This window comes from Lemur catta, chromosome 8 (assembly GCF_020740605.2).
Source record: "Lemur catta isolate mLemCat1 chromosome 8, mLemCat1.pri, whole genome shotgun sequence".
In the NCBI taxonomy this organism is placed as follows: domain Eukaryota; kingdom Metazoa; phylum Chordata; class Mammalia; order Primates; family Lemuridae; genus Lemur; species Lemur catta.
Window position 1 is genome coordinate 4440213 of NC_059135.1, and position 27797 is coordinate 4468009.

Below are 27797 nucleotides of genomic sequence, written 5' to 3' on the forward strand. Positions count from 1 at the left end.
CAAGGCCTGTGGCTGTGTATCTGCACTCAAATATAGAGATTAAAAATGCTAAAAGGAAAGAAAGAAAGGAGAGCACACAGCTGCCGTCCCCCAAACAGACCTCCCATCTGCCACCCACGATTTGCATGTCACCTTCTCCGGGCTCATTTGTACTTCATTAACTGCCATTGACTTAACAAGATTTATGCAAATGACACCATAGGAGCTCCCTAACTCCCACCGCAATCAAGTGATTATGTATGTACAACTCTCCACAGCAATGAAAAATTAATACGTGACAAGCCCACTCGCCGCTGAGCCGGGCCTCTGGCTTTTATTTTTCTTGCTTTGCTTTTTAATTTTTATTCAAATAGACCTTATCTTATTAGTAAAAAAAGAAACAGAACTCTCTGAACCAATCTCCTCCCCAAGAACCCAGAAAGGACAAAAAAGGCGCGGGGGACCCAGGTCCACAAGAAATGAAGTTACATTGCAGGAAATGAGTCAAATTCTTGGTGAGAGATCTCTAATTAGGGGGAAAAAGAAAGATAGGGTCATTGACCATCCTGGTCCGGCCAGCTCCCCCGCGGAGAGAGCCTCGGTGCTCACAGCGACAGGGGAGAGGACTGGGGCAACCCGGTCGAGACTATCCGTGGGCAGGTGCAGTCTGTAAGAACGGGAGTTGGGCTGCAGGCAGTGTTGGAGACTGCCTTGCCGGGGTCCTAAGCCGCCCCTCACGAGACCCCTGTGGGGGGTGGGGGCCGTCCGCAGTGATCAACAGGGGGCAGTCCAAAAACCACGGCCATCACCAACTCCACGAAGGCTGAGGTTCTAAAACGATTCCTCTGCCTTCAGGCAAAGTGTCAGCCAGTGTGTGGGCTTCGATCACGCAGAGCGGGTCTCCAACATGGTCTGAGCGCTAGGACACAGTCCTCTGCGCTGGTGGGAGGGGCAGGGGACACGGATGTGGCCGCCGATACCCGGGTGCGCGTGAAATGGCCCCTCCCACTCAGAGAGCGGCTGAGCACGGCTGTGTGATCCCCGAGAAACAAGTCGCCGCAAGCACAGCCTCAGAAGTTTCTTTACACGGTCTTAAGATATTTGTCAGGGCTCACATTTAATTTAAAGCACATAACTTTGCTTCCTAAGCTTTCTGGAGGCTTTTTGTCGACGGCAGTGGGAAGAGCAGACCCACTGGGGCCAAGGGGCCTGATCTGAACGCCGGCCCCGTCACTGCCAAGCTGCCTGGTCTAGAACCCTCTCCCTGCCTGGCCTCGATTTAGAACAAGGATGACACAGCTGCTTGCGTCAACTGCAGCAACACTGAGGATTCACAGGGAGGCTGCACGCAAAGCACTTACATCAGAAGTACGCATGTGACTGTTTATCCAGTCAACAAATAAACCTGTTGAGTTTCTGGAATATGCCGTGCAGGGAGTGCCCTGTCAGGCTCCGTCTCCTGCAATCCTCTCAACTCGTTTCCACGTTGACGTCATCACCCCAGGAGGGTCAGAGATTCAGACTGTGTCCAGCAATCCACGTTCCTTTAGAAGCACGGCACACACAGGGACGCGAGATAAATCGATGCTGCCATCTATCAACCCACATCCACCCGAAAGTTCCCTGAACATTTCTAATTTAAAAATCTAGTTTTGCCAGAATTTAAAAATGCTCTGTGGAACCTTCACTTCTAAGTGTTTCAAGGGATTCAGACGTCACCCAGGTTCCCATTTTACAGATGAGGAACCTGAGGCCCAGAACAGCCTGCCACAGTGGGACTTCGCTGGGCCGGGCGTGGACCCCAGGAAGGCGCTGGCCTGCAGCTGCACGTGGGGTGGGGGGGGAGCAATTTTGAGGGACAGGTCGCTCGCTGTGCCTAGGAGTCACTGGGAAATGAGAGCATGATTTAGATTTCAGCGAGCTTATTTTGAACATTCACAATCGAAAGGCTTCCAAGGACTGGATAATACTCATTTTACGCTTGATGGTCAACTCCAATCTGCGCACATATTGAAAATCCAGCCTGTAAAGCTAGCCCCCTCCACAGATGAGCAGGGTACAAATTGAGTGAAGGTTTCAATTATACTGGGGGTCTGCCTGGTTGGCACAGGGGGGCTCATGCTAGCACTCCCACCCAAATCAACAACAGACATGAATTCAGGCAACAGTCTATTATTAAGTTTTAATATTCCAAAAAGTAAATGTCCTGACAGCAGTTTGTTTAATGAAAAAAAAAAAACGGTTAATTTTTATAATTCTAGTTGAAATAGCATCAACAGCATAAAAATTATACATTACATTACTTATGTAGAGAGGTTATAAATAAGGGCACAGAGGAAGAATGAACAATTATGTGCATGGACCTCTAAAGTAAAGAAACAGTTTTATAGTGAAAACACCACCCACCTGCAAAGGGGAAAGTTGTTTATTTATTGTTGTTTTGTTTTAAAATATACGGCAGGAGGAGAATGTCTCCAAAAGATGCCCCATGCCAATGCACACATTTGTGGCCTGGCAGCTGAATGCGTGTCTTATATAGAGGCACGATGGCTGTGGTCACTACTTTCAGACCAGTCTCTCCTCTGCCTGGCAGAGGCGTGACCGACCTGCGGGCAAGGAGGTAGGAAACTCACTCCCAGGCAGGCTCAGTTATGCTGCCGGAGCAGGTGTGGTCTTTGCAACAGTCCCCCAACTTCCCAGGAAACCTGTGGACTTCCTGCTCTGGTCTTACCGGAGACACGTGGCCCTATTTAAACCCGTTCCTCTCCCATAGCTGCACGCCCAAATGGCCCAGCCCCTGCTAAAGCTGCACTCTTATGTCTCAAATGGGTGAAATGTGCATGGATGAAATAATCCAACTGTATTTGCGGAAAGACTACCCTCTTTAGGGGTAGCTAGCACCTATGGAGTCCAGGTGCCTGCATGAGAGAGCGGAGAAGCAAGATGAGCCCGAGAAGCTCGTCGGTCCTGAGCCGTGTCCTTAAGAGGCAGAGCCATTATCCTGCCCACAGCGTTGCTTTTTCTCAGGTAGAATGCACGCTGAATCAATTGGCGTTCTTTAACACACCAAAAGATGACATTTCCAGAAGCTACTGTGCAGGGATGAACTCTTTATTTTTATTCTCCTTGGAAATATAACAGCAAAATACGTCACTTGTGAATTCCAGCGTTTTTTACTTGCGACATAAAGTAATTTAATATCCAGTTTCAGGGCTAATGAAAACCTATTCCAGGCTAGCAACATAGGCCAAAACAAATGCTTGAATTCAAGTCCTGTTGTGTAATGAGGAAGTTTAATTAAGGCCCCACATTACAGCTGTAAATGTTCCTTTATATAATAAGGTCTAAATGAAACTGAACCTAATCAAAGTTACAATTCCTTCATTAGCAAATTACAAACAAGAGCGCGCAGCTGACACACCGGCCATGATTATCACAACTAATTGCCTCGTTGTTACAGACCAGCCTGGAACGGTGTTCAGATGTCCGTCTGTGAGAGCAAATTAGGGCCACGTGGGGCTACTCCCGTGATCACGAGAGGCGCTCGTGCGGGATCTGATTCACCCCTGTCGCCTGGCGGCCAGCGGCCCAATCAAAGCTGTGCCACAAAGGCAGCCTTTGAAGCCAGCTCAGCCTCGAAACACACTCCATCTGCAGGCGGGCAGCCCGCACTTCATTAGATCTGTTGTCACCGCTCCCGCTTCTTATTCTAATGATCCCATTTTAATACACACAGGAACCTCTTCTAATTGATGTCAAGTGAGTGACTTCTACATTCATCAACAGAGCACATCAAACAAACCTTGGCGCGCGAGCCTGCGGCATCTCCAGGAGGACCCGAGGTGTGTCTCCTGCGACGGGGGAGGGCGGAGGGGGGCAGCGTACCTGTTTAATTGGGATGGCTCGGCCGCTCCCGATGCTGTCCGCGCGACTCTCCAGGCCTTTCTTTTCTTTGTCTGGGTCGCTCCCTTTCCGAGACTGCAAAGCAAAAGGAAAGTTGGCATTGGGGTGAGGGCTGCAGTTCACAGACGAGGGCCCTGCCCATTTGCACAGCTCCTGCCAAGGCGTATTTAGAAGCCACATATATGTGTGGGCTCATACACACACACACACACACACTCTCACTCACTCACTCACACACACACTCACACACACACACGTCCTGCAAGCAGACTGCTAAGTGGTTTGTCTCCACTGACTCATCATTTTAAAGAAAATTTTCTAAACTTTCTCTGACTTTTCCACTGCAAAATTATCTTTTAATTCTTTTTTAAAGGGTTCAAAATTCAATTACTAGAAACCAATGGACCATACAGGAAAGTAACGCCCAACAGGAAAACACATTCTAAAGCTGCAGTTGATGTAGCCGAGGACAAAAGGAATCCTCAACGTTTATTTGGAAACCTACTACATGAATGTATATATTTAATTAATATCTGAATGATTTAAAAAATTCTGTTAACTAAGTCAGCTGTGTGATTTAACGGTATACCCTTGATTAGTATCAAGGTGCAGTTAATAGATTGCTTTTATTGCTTCTGGATGGATAGGAAATAGCAAATTCAAAGTTAAAATAGTATACAATAAGAAAAAATAATAAAGGGAGAAACTGAAAATATCCTTTTGACAAAATGTCAGTATTTGGGAAATAGTGAGCAGCTTTCTTTGCCAAGTTCCTCAAACAATCATCTTGGATGCGCTGTTGGCATCGTGTGACCCACCCAGAAGCTGGCAGTCGGCGGGAAGGGTGATGACGTTTGACCAGGGAAGCCCCAAGCAGAAGGACCTCGACCTGGGAAAATGGAAGGAGCTCCAGCGTCTAAGCCTCCATCTCTTGATGGCATGAGAAAGTGTGAGCACAATGATTTTCTGACAGATTTATTTTATTATGAGAGAAAGATCTGAGACTCGTCCTCCTTAATAACTGTGCTGACAAGTGACAACTTCACTCCATTACTTTTCAATGGGAACATTACTCACGCAATATTGAAAATGGAGAAACATTTTCATGTGCTTTTCAAATCTGAGATGATATATGAAATGAATAGACTTTGTGGTGTCCAGGGCTGCAATGAAAAGCTAATGAAATCAGATTCAAAGGGATGTGGGATGGAGCAGCTGATTTTTGTTTTTTAGTATTAAAAGGGGCAATGTCATGGGACGTAATAGAAACAAGGCCTTATGGGGCAGATTTAGGCTTCCAGAAGCAGCTGTCCCCCCCAAATTAGGGAGGAGGGCAAGAACAGTCCCCACAATGTAAACTCAGAACTAGGACTTCAAATGGTCTTATTCTTCTGAACAGGTGCGCTCATGAGAAAACACGCTTCGCCGATGCTTACGAGAGCCGACGTTTACTGAACACCTACTATGTGCCAGGTGTACTGTTTTCCTTTATGAGGTAGAAGGCCGAAATGAGATGACAGGAAATAAAACAAGCAACAGACAAGAAGTTGTAGAAGAATATAAAACATAAGGTTTATCCCTCTGGGCGAGGAGGGAAATAGAGGTATTTATCAACTTCTTGTCATGAATTTTAGCTAGGGCTTGGGGGCTTACTTTTCTCTTTAATTAATTCTTAAATTAATAATGTATTGTAAGAGCCACACAGTAGCCTTAAATTCTCTTTTCCTCATATCTCAATGCACGAGAAACCTGGCACTTGAAGTTCCTAGTTGTGAAATAAACTTCAAAGCTCACAGTGATAACATTTGAAAATTTTTTAAATCGACAAAGACTATCAATGGTACTTTGGGAATTTTACGAATTCTAAATTTCTAAATTTGAAGATCCATCTTCATTATTCTCTATTAACCAGAATAATTAACAAAACAAACATTAAAAAAATTAACGTCTTCCTCAAGGCAGCACATCCGTCCCCACAGTCGCCCTGATCTCAGAGCAGAGATTCGGATTCCACGGGAGACGGGAAGAAATGGCCACGGTATTGCTGTAAACACCACGGAATGGACCACAGAGAAGCGAGCTCAGTATCTGGCCACACACTCTGAGATAAATGAGACCGAAAGTTAGGTAAGACTTCACTGCAAAAATAGAGCAAAAATTTCCTGACAACCATAACAATTTGGTGGAGAGAGTCATGAAACTAAAATACCAGGGAAAGAGCAGCCGTGAGCCGTGGGGGAAAGGGTTTCTGTATCTCAGCCTCACAATTACTAGGTCTACAACAGGCTGTACCAATAAAATTGAAATCCAAAAACCAGACTAAAACAAACCCATTGGACATAAGACACTGCAGCACGTATGGAATTCCCAGGGGCGTCTCCTTGTTTTTCTGCCAACTTTGGAGACTTCATCACTAACAGCGCATCCTCCTGTTACAGCTGAAACAGCCCCGTGAAATCATCAGATATGGAGCAGCCCTCAGTACTCACCGAGAACATCAGGCGTGATGTCCGCGGTGCCCACCCTGCCATGCACGGCTAGACATGCAGCAAGAGTTGATCCTACAAAGTCCGTGCACAACACACCACATGAGTGACTGCTTAGCCTCCACAAACACCGAACACAGAGGAAGGAAAGCTTAAAATAATCTAATTATCACCTGCTTCTTTATGAAAATGTTTAACTCCCCCCACATGTAGAAAGAAGCCATAAGGACACCCCCACCAACTACCTGCTCACAGGGACAGAAGTACCATTGCCAAGAGCCCTCACTGTCAACAGAAACCTGCTTCTTCCCCTTTAACCCAGGGCTGCTGGAACACACTGCAACAGGCATTCAGGCACCCTTCTCTGGAGAAAACCAAAACACCATCCAACAATTCCATTTGTACTATCATCTTTGCTGCCTTACTTTTATAATGAGTTTCTGTGAATTGGACAAGGTTTATTCACAATAACACCCAGCATGATTTGGGTGCTGGGTATGTTTGGCTCTATTTAATGGTATCAGCGTTACATGGTAAGCTTTCTAAAAATATCATGTAAATGATATTGTTATTATCTAGCTTGAAAATGGGCAAAGCAATGCAATGCACAATTCAAGGACACATGCTAGAGTTAAGTTTAAAACACGGATGCAGAGAGTATGCATGAAATTCAGGCGAACGCAGGCCCCTGGACATGGACAGGAGAATGTACTCGGGAGGCTCATGGAGAGGCTGCGACTTTTACTGACAATTTGCTTCTTTCTCCAACAAGCAGTCACGGCCGTGGCGTGGCAGGAAAAGGCCTGCATGTGATGCAGTGCACAGCACGTGTGCATGTGTTTTCTATTTCTGTATGTTTGAAAATATTTTCTAATAAAATGTTTTAACCACATGTAAACTAGGGCTACTAAACTAACAGTTCTCAGAACCCATATTACAAAACCAGGAATTACATGGATATAGTCTTTTAATGTATATTTGCTCAAAACAATGATTTTTCAAATAAGTGAAGATGTAATTCAGCTTTTGATTAGTAAAGTATAATTCTGTAAAAAGTATATGTGATTTTTTTAATTTACAAATATATATATATATATAAACAGACATTTGGAGTTAAAAATGTCAGCCCAGACATTTTTTACAGGTCTACGTTATAAATGTATAGGCATGGTATTTGAAAAATGATGTGTGTACTACTTAATTAACTATGGCCTCTTTATGATGGTCTAATAAACCAGGTGGATGGTGCCCTATGTATCTGGGTGCCACAATCCTAGTCTGCGTGAATTCTTATTCACTAAGATTGTCAGAACATGGTGCATCTGTCTTCCTACTAGACACTCCTAAATAAATACACATTTTGACAATTTAAGACAATAATCACCAACAGTCACCAGGGACAAAGAGTCTTTGAAATTCTACATGTTTAAGAATAGGAGCAAACTGGTAATGAAAAGAATTTAATTTCTTAATTGCTATGATTTCAAAATTAATTTGCCTTCTTTTCATTCCTTGGATGACACTGACATCTAGTGGAGTTAATGTTTCCAAGCTCTTCAACTTACAATCACACCTCATGCATCAGCCCCACCACCACCACCACCACCACCACCACCACCGTCATTCTGTGCAACGTCAAACCCGGGAATGACCAACACACGGGTCCCTGCCCGGGACTGTGGCCGTCTTTCCCTTACAGGCCACGATGCAAATCTACTGTAGCATCAGCTTCTTTCCTGACCCTCATTTCCGTTCCCGCCAATGGTATCTGAGCAGCTGGAATCCATTTCCGCCATGGTTTACTCTCAGATTGTTCTCCAAGATTATGGAGAAAGAGAACAAACACTGGTAACACACTCACTCACAGGCAGGCCATCATATCATAAGATACATTAATGAGGATGTAATTAATGGTGAACGTGATCACCACAACGAGTTTTTGCTGGCTCTGCACCTGCCCTGCCCCGGCGAGTGTGGCTTCCCGGCCTCTTCCTGGGGGACGCCGTGTGCACGTGTGGGCGTGTCTGCGGCTGAGTCAGCAGGAAGAAGGGCCCTTAACCTCCCAGTCCCCTGCTCCCCTCTCAGCAGAGCCCCTCTCCTTTCCCTTTAAACCACTCTCTCTTGAGTACGGGTTGGCTCCGGCAGCAAGTGTTCCTCCCGGACACTGAGCAAAACCAGGGCTCTGCGGGCAGCAGAGGTTAAGCAAATATTTATTTATTAACCGAGCTGTTATTTTGATTCTCTCTGCCTCAAATAAAGTGTTCTCTGTAAGCCACCTGGGGTGTCAGCAGTACAGCGGGCAGGGTACGGGGTACAGTGTCCTGGCACGGTTCAACTCCAGCGCTGCCCTTACAAAGGGTGGGGACAAGGGTGTGCCGGTGGTTTCCCTCTAAATAGTCCCATTCTAAAAACACTGCCTGGTTTATTATTTATCTCCTTAGAATAGAAACCAAAGTCAAGGAGCAGTAAAAGTGGCCCCTGAAAGATGCTGGGATGGGGTGGCAATGACACAGAGGACAATCTCGTCACCACGATAACAAGCCCTCCTGCCTCCCACGGCACTAACCACCTGCAGGCCACTCACCCTCTCTGAGGCCCCCTCCACTCCCCGCGGCATCTTTGGGAATTAGTTTCCCGAGCCCACTGAGTCATGAGTGAGTGCGCAACCTGTTCTGCGAGCTGGCCCTGTCCAGCGACAGCCGCCGGCCTGGGTGCAGAGGGGGCCGCAGGTGTTCGGCAGAGCCGGGGAGTGTAATAGCTATGCAGGCTGCTGCTGTCAGTCTCCGTGTGCCTGAAGAAGTTTCACAACGAAACATCTGATTCATGTACACATTTAAGCGTATCAGACTTTCACCTGTATTTTGCAGAAACCTAAATACTCACCTCTCAATCTTTCGAGTAGTCCTACAACTACTTTTGCCTAACACTAGCAGAAATCATTTTCATAATGGAAGCACCAGTCTCCTCCAGCCCTCACAGGGCATCTTCCCAGCAGTCCTACCACAGAAGTACTATGGTTTCCAGCTCAGAGAGGTTAAGTAACTTGTCTAAGATCAAACAGCAGCAGACAGTGGTGGGGGTCAGGGTCTGAGCCCAGTGTGTCTGAGTGGACCCCACTGACTCAGCATCTGTGGGGGCTGACGTGGCCGTGGGCAATCAGCAAAGGGGAGGGTGGGGAGGGAGTGTGCTGTTGGCAACAGGCCTTGACGTAATGGCTGTCCCATGGGAGACTGCCACGAGCATGGCGGGAAAGGCTGGGGGGAAGGTGGGAGCCACAGCATCAAGAACACCATCATCAAATAGGGCAGTGGATCAGATAAAAGACTCCCGGCCACCCCCTCGGAGTCCTCCTTTAGTTCAAGACAGAAAATATCAAACTCCCTTGTGTCTAAGTCAGCAGTGGTCAACGGAACAGGGCACCGCTGACACCCCGGGGCTCATCTGTGCACTGCAGGATGTTGGCAGCACCCTGGCTGCTGCCCATGACTAGATGCTTGCAGTACTGTATCGTCCTGTTGTGACAACCCAAAATTTCTCCAGAAACTGCCTAGTGTCCTTAGGAAGCAAAACCACCGTGGTTGAGCACCACTGTTTAAAGGCACGTACTTATAATACACAGAGCTGGTCGCCGGGTCGGGGGGAGCATTGTTCTTGTCAAATGACTTCAGGCTCGGGACAGCGGCTTTACCTGGAGCTCTGGGCTCAACCTTGAAGACCCCATGACTGACTGGTAATGTCTGCTGTGCGTAAGGGAAGGGCTGCCTCTGCTGTTCGGGGATTCTCTGCATCTCAGTTGCCAGGAAGCTTTAAAACCTGCACAAGCCTGGGCTGCAGCCACAGGTCTGAGTTCATAAATCTGAGCCCAGATACCCCATCTCTGGTTTTAAAATGCTCCACAGGTGATTCTGAAGAAAGCCCAGGAGAAAGCTTCCGTGAACGGTGAGCCTCTACGAGGCCTGAGAGGCTGGTGGTGCCGAAAGCCACATCCACCTCCAGCCCCTGAGCTAAGTCCTCAGATAGCAGCGAGGCCCGTGGGCCGTAACGGCTTGTGTGTTTCCTCTGAAGGGTCAGACACATACACGTGGGCATCTTGGCAGAGCTGTGTCATCTCTCAGTATCCGAGGCAACACATCTTCAGCGAGAGACCACGGAAGTCACAGGATTATAAATATCTTTAAACATACCCCTTCCTCTTCATTTTTGACACGTGTCAGTACTTGTCCACACTGAGAAATTCCCATTCTACTCAATAATCTTTGCTTCTCATAATTTTCTTAGACTTCCACAGAAATCAATGCTATTCACATTCACTTAGTTTGAATTCTGCAAGTATCATCGAACCGTCTGGCCCCAGACTGGCATTAACCGAAACCCCTCAGAATCACACTGAGATCCCGCCTGGCGGACACTCACGGTGAAGAGGTTGGACCGGCGCTTGGACTGCTTACGGACGGGCGTCGGCGTGTTGGCAGTGGGGGGGACGTCGATCCGCAGTTCCTTCTGGCTGGTGCTCGGAGTCGACGGAACGGAGGAGGAATAGTCGCTTAAACTCCCACCTCCATTGCTTGTCTGTAACGATCAAAAACCAAGGTTTTATTAGCGACACACTCCGGGAACGGAAGGCCACCACTTCAGCAGGGTCATAACCAATAAGTTAGAAAGTCACAAGGAGAGATTCGTGGGGACAAGCGAGGCAGCTTCTCTGACTACCAGTTGCATTAGCATCAAGTACACCGTCTCATTCTAGAAGACCCAGCATCTCCTCTAGTTGTTCTGCCTATGAAAAGGGACTTAAGGAAATGAAGTCTCTGCGATTTAACATAAAAATCTATGTTAAAATGTAATCATTTTCTATTTCCTCTGAAAAACAAAGGGGTTGGTTAAACCAGATAGATTCTCTGGTCCCTTCACTGCTCTAGAGCAGGTGCGGAGAGAGGACAGCTTCACCCAGTAGAGCCACAACGACCATCCTGAAAAACGACACCTTGAAAATGTGAGTGCTACTGGAAAATATCTCAAGAGTCACAGAAAATTAAAGATACCAACAGTGAAGACATTAACATTCTTGACTGCATAGGCCCTGACAATAAATAAATAAAAAACTTATTGACTTCCCAATCAAACTGAAAGCGTGACACCAAACCTTTTCTCTGTATGCTTAAAAAAAAAGTTCCAATAGACTACGCCCAAGAAACATTCATCGCAAAACAAATATGGGCAAAACAAAGCCACTCTTTCTTTACCAGGCTTTGGGTTAGGTTCTTCAAAGTGACAATTATTTCGTTTGCTTCTGAATAAATAATTTAGCAAAATGCTATTATAGAAAGACAGCAGTTTCTATGGGACCTAAGGGAGATGGTAATTATAATTGAGTGCTGCCGCCAAATTTAAGCATATAGTGGGATTAGCCATTAAAATTTACTCACGACTGTTCAATCTACAAGCAGACTAGGACAGGCCCAGAGCAGGGTGGTTTAAATCTCCAGCGGAGTCGGCACACACCCTGGCTGGCCACCAGAGCCAGCACGCCCACAGCACAGGCAGCATGAAGACAGAAAACATTACAGAAGGATTCCCATAAAAACTACTTGGCCACAGCAGTTTCTGAAGGAAATGTTAAGTCAATTACAACATGCTGTTACTTATTAAGTTGAAAACAAAAAAAAATCAACTTCGGCATTGTCTGTGAACATCACCTACACCTGCTTCTTGGTTCCAATGTGCCTGTCAGCCCAGCTTCTCACATCACCTGACATACCTGGCTAATGTGCACAGCGGACACCTGGGCGGAACAGACAGAGGAATGGCTTGGAGAATTGGGCAAGGACTTGCAGGGTCCTATGGACAGCTGCTGCTTCTTCCTCGTGGCGACAATCTTCTGGGCAACTAGTGGGCAGAGAGACAAAAGAAATCAGTGTGAAGCGATTTCCAGACACAAGGAATGTAGCAGAGACCACTGGTCATTCCTGAAGGCCATTATTCCCTTCTTTCATAGTAAAATCGAACTCCTGATTTTCAGTTGGGCACATGACCATGGCAATAAACATGACATTTCCCAGACCCTCCTCCTGCCCCCCACCCCTACCCCACCGCAGCTAACTGGCTATGTGAGCAAGCTCCTGCCGGCCGGATGCCAGCAGAAGGACCGCTCACACCTTCTTGGACCCTTCCTTGAGAGGCTGCCCTTTGCCCGTTTCTTCTTTTTCCTACTTGCTGCCTGAAATGCACATATGTCGTCTGCAGTCCCTGCAGCCACCTCGGGCCAGGAGGTGACGCTGGTAGTAGAGGCCATGTTGGGTGAGACGGACGGAAGGAGCCAGCCCCTGACTCCACGGAGACCTCAGAGGAATGGGAAACCAAAAATACACACCCATCTCCTTTAAGTTATTCTTATACAATGATGTTTGTCCCAGTTACTTGGAGGAAAAATAATCCTAAATAAGACAGGGCAATTTAACTAAACCCCTCTGAAAGCCAAAAATCTTTTTATAGCAAAGCCTAAAGAACTACTCTTCACTCTTATACAAGCTATCGTGTGGAATTATATTCAGGGACGTGTAATTATATCAAAGGCCTTTTCTTATTTAAATATATTGCTACACACATTGGAAGTTTATCTTAATCAATACAAAGCTAAATTCAACCAGCCATAACTTCTCTTGGCAAATAGGCTGGCTGATAAAGCATATTGAATTTAATTGGAAAGGAAGTCAACGATTAGAAAACTCTTCCTACACCAATAGGTGTCACTACAGCAGAATAACTACAGTTTTTATTTGAATAGATGTGTGTCTTTGGGGACTAGCTGTAATTAAGTGCAGTGATATTCAATCCTTGCCTTTGCCCAAATTGCTGCTATTTTCAAAGATGCCCATGAAAGGGACACATCGTCTCTCCCCAGCAATAGGCTACAACATGGAAGGGGCCCACGTCGTGTTTGCAGATAATTCCTTTTACAAATGAACACAATTTTACTAAGGAACTGGTTTGTCCACAGCTTATGGTTTCCATGTAAATGAATGATAGTATAAATATGATTAAGTGAAAATGCAATATGTAAAAAATGGCTCACAGAGACGAAGCAGCAGCTTCATTAGTTACACCCCACCTCCAATAGGCCTCTTATCATCCTGAAAGGATGATATCAATTAATTTATCTTCCCGTAGTGTATTGATCATAACCTTCATCAGCTAATCATGTTTAAATTACAGAGGAATATCGCAGCACTCTGTCATTTCAAAACCATTGGCATATTGATCCGGGGTCTTTGAAGACATATATTAGAATATTTTAAAAATCATTATGTGAACTCAAAAATAAAATCTAAGATCAGATTTCAACAGCTGCAAAGGGTGTCACACAGGTGTACTGAAATTCCAAAGACCAAGGGAAACTTATAACCAAAAATCTTGACTGCCTGGTGATTGCCAATTTATTTCTGTTTTTTTCTGAAAAAATAGCAAAAAGGGACTTCTGATTATCAACTATACTGCATTCTCATTTGCCCCCAGCCTCAGAGTTCCTGTTCAGCTCGATGGTCACACTGACTTTAATCTTTAAACTCATAAGAAATGCACAAATGTCAGAACTAAACAGGGCTAGGATGCATGCTTTGAGAGCTTTGTAGACATTTTCTATAAATGTTTCCCATGCGAGGGGTAGATCTGAGAAACTCCCAAAGACAAGTTAAATATGTTATTAAATCCTCATGTTATGAAACTTCCAATGCAAGTGAATGTTCTATCCTTCCTACTTGGAGACCAGGAAGAGCAAATTCATGAGTAAAGTGAATATTTTTACAATAAAGCCCCTCATTAAACCATAGACAAGATGTACAAAGCATGTTCATAACTTTTACGTCTTTCCTACTCTGTTACACAAATGAAAGAAAATGATTTATAAATATTTTATTCAAAAATATATAGACTGCTTTAAACTACAGTATACTCCGTAAGAATAAGGGAAAACTTATTTAATGAAAAACAAAAAGTATCTGACTTGAGGAGGAAGAGGAAAGGGGGTGAGGGACTGTTTTGGAAGCTGTGCCCATCTCTCCCTGCCATGAAAACGCAAATCTACTACAGAGCCCACTGCTCACTGATAGCCACAAACTTGCTAACTGCTGCTGTTACTTATGTCCTGGGGGGGCGGGTATCTCTGGAGGCCTCACTGAAGACAACCCTAAATGAATAGGTTTGGAGGAGGAAAACTAAAGTGACAACTGCCATCCAAGAAAGTACCATGGCCCATGCCTCACACCAGTATGCAAACGTCTGGGTGAATTCAGAATTCCTGGCCAGGAGAACTGGGAAGGTCTGTGTGGGCAGATGAACCACCCCCACATCCCCCAAAAAACAATGCAAAGGAAATGGAATGTCAGGGAGGGAAGGGGGAAGGGAGCTGTTCTTCTGTAACTACAATCGTTAATTGCTCACGATATTTAGAACATTTAAATGTCAATGGGTTTAAAACATGAATATTACCCCATACTATGCTGGCTGGGCAATTTTTATAACCATTTAGGTTTTATCTACATTTGATCATTCAAATATGAATTTGCTACATATTTTATATAAATGCATATGGAAACACATATATGTTTAATGTAAATGTATCAGAAACACAATCACCTGAACTCACTTGGAAAAATCTGGAATGTTATTATTGAGATTTGACATATTCTCAATTTGGTGGCATGCTTTCCTATGAAACTGTCACAGGAGCTACTCCTAAATCTACAATGGTGTCACGAGTAGGTACCGAAATGTTTGCTCTTTTACCGTTGATGGTTCCGATTTAATTACCCTCCTGGCACTTCCATAGTGCTGTTTTAAAAGTCACTTTCTCTACAATTTAAAAATAGTATTTGGATAACATGAAAGATACCTTTTAATTAGCCCCTTTAATGGAGAGAGAGTGTGTGTACATGTACAATCATGCTGCACAAAGTTCAAACACAAGCCCAGTCGCTGGCGTCAGAGTGAGAAGGGCATCAATCTTCAGGGAGGAAGGTGGGCTGGTGCCCGGGGAGGGCTCGAGGGGCTTCCAGGGGCAGGAAATGGCCCCTTCTTGACATGGGGAGGATTTTGTGACACTTTTTAAAGCCGAACTACACTTTCATGCATGTGTTTCCATTCTTCAATGAAAAAGAAGTTTAAGAACTTATACAACTAAAAAAGTACGTTATGTATTTATTGTCTCCACAAATTTTAGATTTTCTATTGGATAGAAGATAAACGGCACCTTTAATTAGTGGATAAGACTCCCAATAAGACTCCCAGCTCCCAATATAAGACTTCGTTAAATCCTGACAGGATGCTCAGTTCCTACTTTCACTTTGTTTCTAAACTGTTCACACTAAACGAGGAGGAGGACGGCCTTTGGCCACACCAGGAGGGCCCAGCCCAGCGGCTACCGCGAGCTTGTCCCTGTCGATGTCTTGGTCACCATCTCAACGCTCAGGGCTCCCAGCACGGCCCTAAACAGCCCTGCCGTGTATCCTTCCTGCATCCCGGAGCTACACATCCCGTGACCGCCTTGGCATCTCCCTGCGGACATAAGGGGAGATGTACGTCCGCGGACATAAGGGGAGATGTACGTCCACGGCCACAGGCACGTCCACGGCCGCGCTGGCTGGACTGAGCCGCCCCGCCTCTCCCAAACCTTCTCAGTCGATGCTACAACCTATCCCCTGGGCACGGACACAGCAGATCATTGACTCCACGACCAGGATTTCTCTTGCATTCATCTTCACTGCCGCTGCCTTGACCCAAGAACTTATCCTTCCACGGCTGGTGACCAAAGCAGCTTCCGAAGAAGTCCCGGGACTGCAGCCTAAAGGCCCCGAACACGCGGCAGGGTGACCTTAGCTAAGGCAGAGCCGACCACGGCATTGTTCCGCTTGCAGCTCTTCACCAGCTCTGGTCGTACAAACTCTAGACCCGCAATTCCTCAGCAACACGGGGCTCTTCCGTGTTTGTGAAGGACGGTCTCCCCACTCCCGGGGTCACCCACGTTAGCACTACGGTGTGAGCACCGCAGTCCCTGCTCGGTAAGCAGAGAGCTCAGGTAAGTCCCACGTGCAAGCTGCGTGGGGGACCAGATGACGTGTCGGGCAGAGTGGGGGCAACGTTGTGAGAGTGCCCAGATCTGAGTGACCGTGAAGAGCCACAATTAGATGCCAACTGGTGATTTAGCGTAAATCAAGCCAAATTTGAGGAAGACCATTGTTCTGCTCAGGAGAAAGCTGGAGTGGAGGGGAGGCAGCAGCTGGGGAGGAGGGGCTGTGCTGAGTGAGCAGGTAGGGGAGGAACAATAGCGTGATGGGAACCCCTACAACAGTCCTTAAAATGTTTATGACAGACACACTTATAAAAACACTAATCTGCTCAAAAATACTTTAAAAGCACGGTTTATGAAGGTGACAGTCATTACACATTTTGTCTTTATCTCTGGCGTGACCACCCGAAGGTAACATTCCTGCACCTTTCGCCGAAAGGCTCTTGTGTGAGAACCGCGGGGGCTTACCCGCAGGACTCCCATAAATAATGAAACCGCTACAGACGTAAATCTTCCAGTAACAAATAAAAGATCCTCTAATGTCTCAACTCAGTTTTAAATTACAGTACAGTGATCATTAAACTATCGTATTAATTAAGAAGAAATTAATTACTAAATTATCTATGTGGTTCAGAATGTGTGACTTAGGAATGAAAAGAACTCTGAAGTGGAAATTTTTCTCATCATGAAAATCCCAAAGTTAATAAATGTTAAAGGAGGTGTACGCTGTACTGTTAGTAATCCAAACTCATCTCCTAGATGTGTCTGCATATTATCTATATTTTGGGTATCAAGGAAACTGAACCAGAAAAACTAAATAAAATCAGAGAGAGAGAGAGAGAGAGAGAGAGAGAGAGAGAAAGAATGTGGGGGAAGCACACGCATTCTCGGAGGTCTCTTGGGTTCCCTGGCTACAACATGTTGCTGAATGACAATCTGTGAACCCCGGGACCCACAGCATGGCCCAGCACCGAAACACCCATGGAGGTCCTGCCAAATCCTGCTGTCAATTGGGAAATACAGTCAGTGCATGTTCCAAGACAACAGGGCAATTCCATGGAGCTTGGAACTATTCTGGAAATGCCAGAGGCCACACGGTTTACCTTCCTGGGGCCCTGGACAAGCACACACCAACTGGGTTGATGAGAGAACGGATGAATCACCCATGGGGACCAGGCGAGGCTGTAAGAAGATGGGGGAGGAGAAGCTGAAAAGGACAACTAGAAACACATTTTTAAGGACTTGGGATGCAAACAGTGACATCCCTAAGGCAACAGGGGGCCATCAAAATTGTTCAAGGACAAGTGACAAGGTCTAGGCTTTGGAAAAATACCTGGTGTGGTTAGCAAGATGCAGATCACGTCTCCCCGGATGGTTGAGAACGGGCGTGTGGGACGGGTTGGGGGAGGGCTGAGACAGAGTTGCAGGTGTAGACTCAGGAGCCGGCTCCCACAGCACCCGGAGAGCACACAGGTATTTTATTTTGAGATTCCTGTATCTAAAACTGCTGTTACCCAACCCTTATTGCTTGTTAATATTTTGGCGGGGTATAGAATTCTAGGCTGATTACACATCATTTGATGGTTCAAAGCTACCAAAGAGTTCTTATAAGGTGATATAAGCTCCGGGACATGGTTTTAGCTAAACCCCAACAGTTTCTTTAACATGTGTTTGATCTTCCCCTGGGCACAGTGACCCCACAAGGAGAAATTCATTATCCTTGTTCTAGAACACGCTTTCATCCTTTTTCTTGCCACTACCTTAAAATCAGCACTTAGTTATTCACCCTGAATCTAGTCTCATCCCTTTCCAAACCATCCTTTGCACAGACACCACGTTTATCATTCTAAAATCAGGTCTGGCCCAATCACTTCCACATTTCAACAGAACAAACTACCAACCATCAGAATAATTTCCCAATTAGAACAAATACTAATAAGGAAGGTAAGACATCCTGCAACTGAACAGGTCATAAAATTAATTTAGGGGTGTGCAAACAGGAAACGCTCTCGTGTGCACTTGCTTTTTGGTTCCTTGTCAGTGAAAACTTAATGAGAGGCCTTGGCCAAGGATCAACTGCCCAAGCAAGTCATTAGGACTCGCCGTGCCCCAAGCAAGTCATTAGAGAAAGGTTTTGGTGGGTGGCAGTCCTTCAATGACTTACCCTCTGTGTATTTTAGCATAAAACATAACAATATTCCTATTACATATATATACATATATATATTTTTAAAGCAACCCCCTAATCTAAGACAGGTCATAGTTAAAAAACCCAAGCTTGCCTTAATTTCTTCTAGTGAAGCTTTCAGGTTTTTCCTGAAATAATGAAGTCTGAGTTCTTCATCTGAGATTCAGTTCTTGTCTGTATTCTTTTTATCTCATTGTATTAAAACAAATTTATCTTCATTTATGTCGCAATTACCTATTAGGGTTGTTAATTTGCTGGAAATGAAGCTATTGTTTAATTGCTCCTATTAATCGGGGGATTTAAATGCCGACTGTAATAAACAGTTACCTTCAGGACGGAGCAAAGTCAAGGCTGCTGACATTAATTTCAGAATTTTAGAATGAGGGGAAATTTCTACCGTGTCCAAGGCAGCTGGACTTCCCTTTTCCTTTCAGAGAAAAAGGGAAAGAACATAAAATGTTAAAAAAAAAAAAAAAGGTGCCAAAGCAAATATGGTCTAGTCGACATTTTTTATACGTGTGTCCAATTCTGATATAAAGTTATGATTCGCGGCAAGGGGGACATCAAATCACACTGCAGGAAACGCGCATCCCTCTCGCTTTTATGCATCTCTTCACAGCACGATGGTTCCTTAAAATTGAATCCCAAAGTTGGGCTGCCAGAAATCAGGAATGTTGGATTGGCACAGTCCTCCCAGACGCCAGATCCCATGTCCAGACCTACCAAACTGCAAACATTCACTTCTCTGAAAAAGGAGCTTCACGATACCCTAACGTGGTATTGCCCTTCAGGGGTTTTGTCTGACGCTAGTCTGAACGTGGGCTTCCGTGGGCTCCACTCTGCTGCCATCAGCAATTCTCCTCTACCACTTGCAGGGCGGGGAGGGAAGAGGGCATTGCAATCGATACTGTCCCAAGTCCTCTCCAGATCTCCAGGCCACCCCACACGCCAACAGGACGTCCACTAGAGGGTCAGTCCCCATCAACTCTCCTCTCCTCACCTCACCTCTGTCAGCATCACTCGCATCCATGCCTTCTCCAGTTTTCCAACCCAACTATCTCCTAGCTGGTTTTCCTCTCAACATACTTCCCCAGTTGAAAATCTTCAAATCTGCTGAGTGTAGTGTTGTGCACGTGTAGTCCCAACTACTCAGGAGGCTGAGGCAGGAGGATAGCTTGAGTCCAGAAGTTCAAGGCCACCCTTGGCAACATAGAGAGTCCCGGTCTCTAAGATAATAATAATAATAATAATAGTCTTCAAATCTTCCAGGTCTTCTACTATCCTTAAGGATAAGAAGTTTGTTTATCTAAGTGGAACTCCAGCCTGAGGGACTTTATTTTGTGTCTGAAAGCCTGTATCTCTGGGTTGCTGTCCAGTAGGGTCCCAGAGTGGTGCTCCATTTACTGAGCCAAGTACTGTGTATGATCGTGTCATTTCCAAACTTCTCGTCCTACTCAAGTCCTACCCCTCAGGTGCAGGTTAGGTCAGGATGATATCTACAAGGCATGCACGACCCAGAGGGTACAGCACTGACGCCAATGATTCAGGAAGGTCCCAGAATGCTCTTGGTCATACATCATATTCTTGGTCCCAGCATGCTCTTGGTCATGCTCTTGGTTCCACAATGCTCTTGGTCATATTCTTGATCCCAGAATGTTCATGGTCATGCTCTTGATCCCAGAATGCTCTTGGCCATGCTCCTGGTTCCAAACTGTTCTCGGTCATGCTCCTGGTCCCAGAATGCTCTTGGTAATGTCCTAGGTCCCAGAATGCTCTTGGTCATGATCCTGGTCCCAGAATGCTCTTGGTAATGTCCTAGGTCCCAGAATGCTCTTGGTCATGTTCTTGGTCCCAGAATGCTCATGGTCATGTCCTTGGTCCCAGAATGCTCTCGGTCACGTTCTTGGTCCCAGAATGCTCTTGGTCAGTGACCAGACTTAAGCAAGGCCTCAAAGCAAACAAGCAAATTGCTGCCCATTCCATGTTTAAGATGTGAAATTTGCTGCTTTTCCCTTTAATGTGTCAAGGGAGGCTCCTTTACAGCATCTGTCACTCACTTATTCACTGATTCTTTCATTACTTCAATGAGCAACTAGTATGTGCCAGGCAACCTGCCAGATGGAAGAGATTGTGAAATCCAGACAAATCTGCCAGCTGCAAACAATGAGAATGTTAAGTACACCTCCCACCCTCGCTGTCAAAGCATCCTATGCAACAGACATTTCACATACTGTCCCGGAGAAGGTATCAAGAAGCAGCACTCATCAATCTTGGCCCAGAACCCCCAAATCTCTCACTCTTCTTCACCTGTTTTAGAATTCAATGCTTCATTCCAGGTACTGGCTTTTTCCCCTCCCAATGTGTCAGATAAGTGACAACCTGTGGCAGTACAAAAAGTGCTATAACAAAAGGTACAAATTTTAAGATAGAAACAAAACAGTAATTTTCATGAGGGAAATACTGAGAAATTATGAATATTGCACAGACACAGAAGGAAAAACTCACTTAAATTTAAAAGCAAGAAGTAGAAAGCTGTTGCTGACCACTGGTCACAAGCCGAGGTGGCCATGGGCGCTAGGCCAGCTCAACGCTGCGCACTGCCCAAGTGTACGTGGAGGTGGCAGGAGCTGGAACTTCTGATAGATGCCAAGCCTCTGACAATGGGGCAATGGGTCCCTCAAAAGATGTTTGATATAGAAAAATATGTTGGGGAAAGATGTCAAAGAGAATAAGAAAGACAAGACAAGGAAGGTAGCAAATGGCGTGCTTGGTGTTGAAGCCCAGCAGGACCAGGGCACGGCACTCAGGGGGACACATGTTTTCCTGCCACGGCCTGGAACTCCGGAGGGTCTCCTGGATCTCATGGACAAATGGGCTTCTCCTTCACGACCTCATCTGCTCAGGAGTAAAAAAGCTTCACTCTTCCCATCATATGGTAAAATAAGAAGGCTGAGGGTATCGTTTCACTCAATGTCCAGCTAGCATTCATTATTAATTATTCTACTTCATTGAATAAATCATTAAAACATGTAGGCAGGGTTTAAAAGCAGCTAACATAGCTTAGATTAACCTAAAGTGTAAAGACATGCAAAAAAATATAGATTAAAGATCTTCCAAAGAGCAAAGCTTTACGGACTAGGACACATTCTCACTGTGATACAGGTTAACATGGAGTGGAATAGAGACTCTCATTGCAAAACATGTAACATTTCAAATGCTACAATTAAACCCAGTACAAATCTGCTCAAAAGGCCAGGAGATGATTAACCTTCTCTCTCACTTATTCTCAACTTGGATGCAAATCAGCGTCTTCTAAGACGAGGCAAGTGAATATCCCAATAAATTGGCAATACAATTTAGATGGCAGGCAAGGATCTAAAAGATAAATGGCTTAACCAAAGAGGGGAAAAATGAACCTGTCACTTCTTCTCAACTCATCAAGCTGTCTTCGCAGAGAAAGTTGATGATTCCGGAGCAGAAATGTTTCTGACACCCCCTGAAGGTGAAGGCTCAGCCAGTGATTCTTTAATCTGCATGGCAAGGCCCCTCACCATTCTTTCTGCACCTGGGAAGGCTACAGGACTTATGTCTTTGACCCACTGTTTTTTTTAAAAGGCCAAATTATGGGTTACAAAATAAATTAACACAGTTTACCAGTGAAAAGAAAGAAATACCTAAGATAAATACAGGTAAATATAGTGATATCAGAGGAATAAAATACACTATAAAGACAATATAGAGAAAAAGCGACTGCAATAAGGATTTTAAAACACAAAAAGAAAAGATATCACAAAAAAGATAGAGCACCACACTGATTATGCTAAACTATTCAAGCTAAAGAAATTGAACTAAATTTTAAAGAAAAATAGATGAGAAGATGAAGATAAATGAGGAACAGAAGATGGCAAGTTTCCTAAACAAGAGAATACAAAAGACATAATAGCCATAAGTAGATTTTGAAATCAGAAACCTTGAGACAGATATAGTTAAGTACAGTAATTGGTTTTCTTTTTAAAAAATTAATATAGTTTGATTAATACAGGCTTAACCAAATTTATCAGGTCTAATTTGCTTCCTGTTTTAAGATATACATGCTAACAGAAAAAAGGGGAGTTTAAAAACTTCTCTAATCTTCCCATTTGTCACAAGCATAGTTTCCTTCGGATACCTTTTAGCTTTCAAGAGAAATGGACTTATCTATCACAACCGAAGCTGTTTTCCTATTCCCAGAAATAATTATCCTTACAACAATCTCCATAAAAAAGACATTTTCCTCTTAAAGTAGGGGGAAGATGTCTTGGTTGGACCTGAGGAAATTATCCCTCTCCTCCGGGCTCTGTTAATAATGAGCTAGCAGCGGTGGCCCCTTGCACGGAGGCCTCTGGAAGAAGTGACAGTGACACACAGGTTGAATTATACAATGTATTGTGATGCAATTAGGAAGAAGGATGAGATGACAAAACAGATTTCCACTTGGTCTTCAAGAGGGCTTTGTGCATTAAGTCATTGTAATACTCTCCCCACCACCCATCCATTATTATTTAACTGGCACTACCTCCCAGAAACCTACCTTTTCTAATGCACAAATGCCTTTGGAGAAGTTTTGCCTTTTGTGATATTACAGTAACAACAGCCATTTAAGTTATGAGATACATGATGAATTTGAGGGCCCAAATAAAATTTTTAAAATGACCTTTAATTCTAAATAATTAACATATAAATCTAGATAATATTCTTTTGCACACGCCATGGCTACCGAAGAGTTAAGTACATAGTGGGGAGAAACTCTGTTAAGTTTTTTTTTTCCTTTAATAAGAAATTAAGTTTATCAATTGCCATTGTAATTACTCACAGCACCTCAGGTAATTAAAAAGGATCTAAATCTAATTTTATTTACATTTAGAATACCTGAGGTCATCTCCGATCAAGATTTCACATTCGTGACTAATAATGTTTAAGTGTTAATTACAGTTCAGGAAAGAATACTGATTGATTTTGAATTTGTAATCTGCTGTGATTTAGGAGTAGTGAGGAAGTCAAAGGTCCTTTTCTATTACTGCAGTTTCTACGAATTAGTGAAATTCTTCAAGGAACCATGTATGTGCCTTTTAATTCTAGTTAGTCTCATTTTTTAAAAATTGTGGCTCACAATAATTCTATACACTTCCACCTGTGGGTGAGAAAGTACTTCACATTAAATTGAGTTTATCAGGACCCATCTTAATGTAAGAAACTTACAATGAAATTTTAAATCCAGTAACAATTATTTTGATTTCCCCCTAAATTTTAATAACACAATATTTTAACCATACATAAAAGTTGAGAGTGAACATTCCTTTTCATTCCGCCTAGATTTTATACTTTTACCATGTTGTTATGCACTTGCTGTGTTACTACCCATCCATCCAGCTCATTGTCTGATGCAATTCAAACATGGTGCAGGCATCAGTTCACCCACACACATTCCAGCATGCACAGGATTAACGGAGTCCATTAAACTGTTGAAGGTTCTTTTTTTCAGATTAAATGTACACACTATGAAATGCTAAAATCTTAGTTGTACCAGTGCATGGATTTTGACAAATACTGTGTGACCCAAACCACAATGACAATACAGACCATTCCCACCCCTCTCCACCCCTCACTCCTCTGATTGTGTTCACCACAGGTTAGTTTTGCCCATGGCAGAACTTCATAGAAATGGAATCTCTCTTTTCTGCGTATGCTTCTCACTCAGCATAGCATGTCGTACATACACCCATAATAATGAGTTTTCAAACTAACTTCACCACTGGCATACCGAGATACTACAATTACATGATGAAAGGGACAGTGCAATGTCTTTTTCTCTTCCCAGTGAAACACCGCAGTCCTTCATCTCCTTAACAGGACTCTATGAGAACATGGTGATCTACCAGGAAGAAAGTACTACTTGATTACCAATAACTTCTCTGGTCCTGCCACGGATGAGAAAGGAACAAAGTGCTCATATTTTTAGAACATTAAGGCTATTTCTAAATTTATTTGACCTGGGGTATATAAGTGTTAGCTGTAGATATAAGGTTATGACGACTCTTCAGAGCAAAAGTTCAAAATCCTTTCTTCTTTACCTAAAAATCTTGCTTTAATCTACCCTAAGAAAATATCCTTCATTAACAACAACTAAGGAATATATGTTGTATATATTGTGACATCATGGTTCAAACTCACTGCAAAAAATGATACTAAAAAAATTCCATGGTGGACAATTTAAAAACGAGTCATAGAATCACAGATGAAGATCCTCACACCACAACCTACACACAAACACAGAAGCACACCTCTACAGGTCACAACGATATCGTTTGTATACCAACAGATGACTATCCTATCACTGCCAGGTACACCTCAGCTCCAACACACCACTAGGTTTACCTCGACGTCAAACACTGTGAAAATTAAGCATGTGATGCCATTACTTTAACACCATTCGAGGGTGAAACTTAAAGGCAAAGAAGTAACAGCTGATTATGACTTGTAATTAAGTTATTCAAAGAAGGTAGACTTTTCTTCTGGAGTTTGGAGTTCATACACATGTGATGTATACTGCTATACATCACATTTTATCTATTAGTAATATATATGTTTATATATAAGCTTTCCTAGTGAAGCTTTTGGGAACTCATGTGGAGGCAAAAAACCAATGTGGGTAGATAAAAAGGACCCAAATTTTTTCTAGTTAATAACCCAAATCATTAGCATCTATCTTAATGATTAAAGGAAGCAGTCTGGAAGTGATGCTATACTATAGACACTCAAAGTCTGTCTGTGGGTGAGTCACACTAGTAAAAGGCAGATTACAGCTTGGAAAATTTACTGTGGCAAGTGACCACACTGTCAAAATTTAGAAAATTGGGTATTTATGTCCTCCCTCAAAAAAAAAAAAAGAAATATAAACAAGAAAAGAAGACAAAAGGTATTGCCTTTGTTTTCAAAACGGATTTCTCTTATGATGGAAAAAATACAAAAAAAAAATGGGCAAGAGTATAAGTATCGTACAGTAGTTAAAGTTATCCTTCACATATATTAAAAATTTACCCGACCATGGCTTTGAAGCAGAAGCTGATGCTCTTGGTGTTCTGCGTGTCACCTGCAGCCTCCCGTGAGGACGGCAGCTGTCCAACTCCATCGCCTGGGCGGCAGGCCCGCCCGCCCTCCCCAGCGAAGAGCCAGGCCTGCTGCCCAGGTACAGGCCTTAAAACAACAAATCCAATCAACTAGGGCCAGAGTAGACGACCAAAGGGATCACACACTGTCTCACTGGGTCTAGAAAGTGAAAAAGCATCACAGCTGTCCTGACTCACAAAGACACAGTCTCCTTGACCCTATGAAAGGAATGCCGGAACACCTCGCACACTAGAGGCACTCCATCAGAGAAAAGTTATCTGATGAGAAGATTATTTACATCCTAAAACAGCCAACTGGTGATGGAAACAGTATATTGCTCCTTGGGTATTTTTCAAAACAGCTTCCACTGTCTCAGGCCTTCCCTTTCCAGAGCCCACTGCATCAGAACAAAGAGGCATCAGATACCACTTGGCTTATTAAAGCTTCTAGATGCCCAAGAGATTACGAACACAGGAATGAACAGGTGTCCAATGAAAAAAACGTCTGCACGCAGAAAGCGTGATTTAGTCTCCAATAAAGACTCAACTCTTCATTTGTGCCTTTCTGGCCTCTATAAGCATTTAACTGTCATAACATCTATAACTCAGCATAGAAAAGGCATCACAGAACGTTTATTATAAATCTTACAAAACATATAAGGCCCCTTTGCACTTTAATCATGTGCTAACAGTTACAATAAGATTGTATTAAAAATTTAAACTGCCCTACTTAAGCAATTTACCTTCAAACGTCCATTTCCAGGGAATGAATCCAAGGGATATGAATGTCGAACCCTTGCTCAGATTTATTGCACCAAAGAATATTTCTCCTGATATAGCTCTGATGAGTGAAGTCTAATGACTTTAGTTTTATTACTTTTTAAGCACTTAATGGGAAAATTTAGACATTTTCACAAGGCTGAGCTTCAACAAGAATGGTACATTTAAAAAATGACAGGTAGGGAAAGGTCTTTGAGATTGCTGTAGACATACCCAGATTAAATGCAATCAGCGGAAATTTTAAGGCAATCACTATTATCACAGGCTTGCCTCTGTCATTATTAGTTTGGGTTTCCTTTCTTAAATGTCTTAAATACTAGTCCAGAGAATATTTAGCAAAGAGTAGCCATAGAGAATTTTATCATAATATTATACATGTAAAATTTTAAAGCCATTTAAAAACCCCATGGTATTTAATTTTTTTCCACACTTATAAACCACCTACCATGGGGAGGTTACAGAGCAAATATCATAATTATCTTAGTGTCATTACCCCAGCCCTGGTGACGATCAACTGTTTCCACCACCAACCAGATTGTCAGCAGGAAAACTGTCTCTAAAACGTTAAGAACAAATCTAGAAGTTTTCCTTCACTTGAAGTAATTTTTCCCCCAACCTAAACCCACAGCTGTGAGCCCTCAGATTTCAATTAATGCCCAGGCAGTAATCCTATCAATCACCAACGACTATAAATTTCTTATCTTTCTCATTAGCTACACCGTTGCACAGCTCAAACATAAACACACCTTGCCACAGGACCGTAAATTACTCGGCTGGGCAACTCTACCCACCGGCGGAAGGGGCAGGAATGATTTGAGCAAATCCGCGGTGCACTTGCTACACTAAAGCTGATTTACACGTCTCAAAAAAATAAAACGCCACCGAGAATCACACTGACAGCAGATCTCTTTGAGTTTGCTTATTTGGCTTAAAACTGGTAATGACCTGTCTTTATTAGTATTACTAAGTTTTATGTGCAAAATCCAATTTTCTGTGGAAATATATTTTTTTGCTGCATCTGCCAATATCTTTCGCAGTTACCTGTAGCTATTAATTTTTTTAAACCTAAATTCCTCAACTTATTTTTTAAAGCTGTACCAAAAAAAAAAAAAAGCCAACAAACTATTATTCTTCTTGAAATGAGATTGGGCACAACTGTATCAAGAGACGGCAGAAACGGGGGTGTGGGAGGGACGCCCCTCCAGGAATGTTCCCCTCTATTTCAAACAATTTTTTTTAAGGCTACCATGGCGATA

At 43.7% G+C, this 27797-nt stretch overlaps 1 protein-coding gene across 5 annotated transcripts in view; it reads right to left on the reverse strand.

Moving 5' to 3' along the window:
• AGAP1 (ArfGAP with GTPase domain, ankyrin repeat and PH domain 1) overlaps positions 1 to 27797 on the reverse strand; it is a 507675-nt gene that overhangs the window by 241348 nt on the left and 238530 nt on the right. For all 5 annotated transcript variants that reach the window (XM_045560337.1, XM_045560338.1, XM_045560336.1 and 2 more), the window contains exons 7-9: positions 12127 to 12254; positions 10782 to 10937; positions 3865 to 3957 (exon numbers count right to left, since the gene is read on the reverse strand). In XM_045560337.1, coding sequence (XP_045416293.1) covers positions 3865 to 3957; positions 10782 to 10937; positions 12127 to 12254 — 377 coding nt within the window. The remainder of the gene's footprint in view (positions 1 to 3864; positions 3958 to 10781; positions 10938 to 12126; positions 12255 to 27797) is intronic.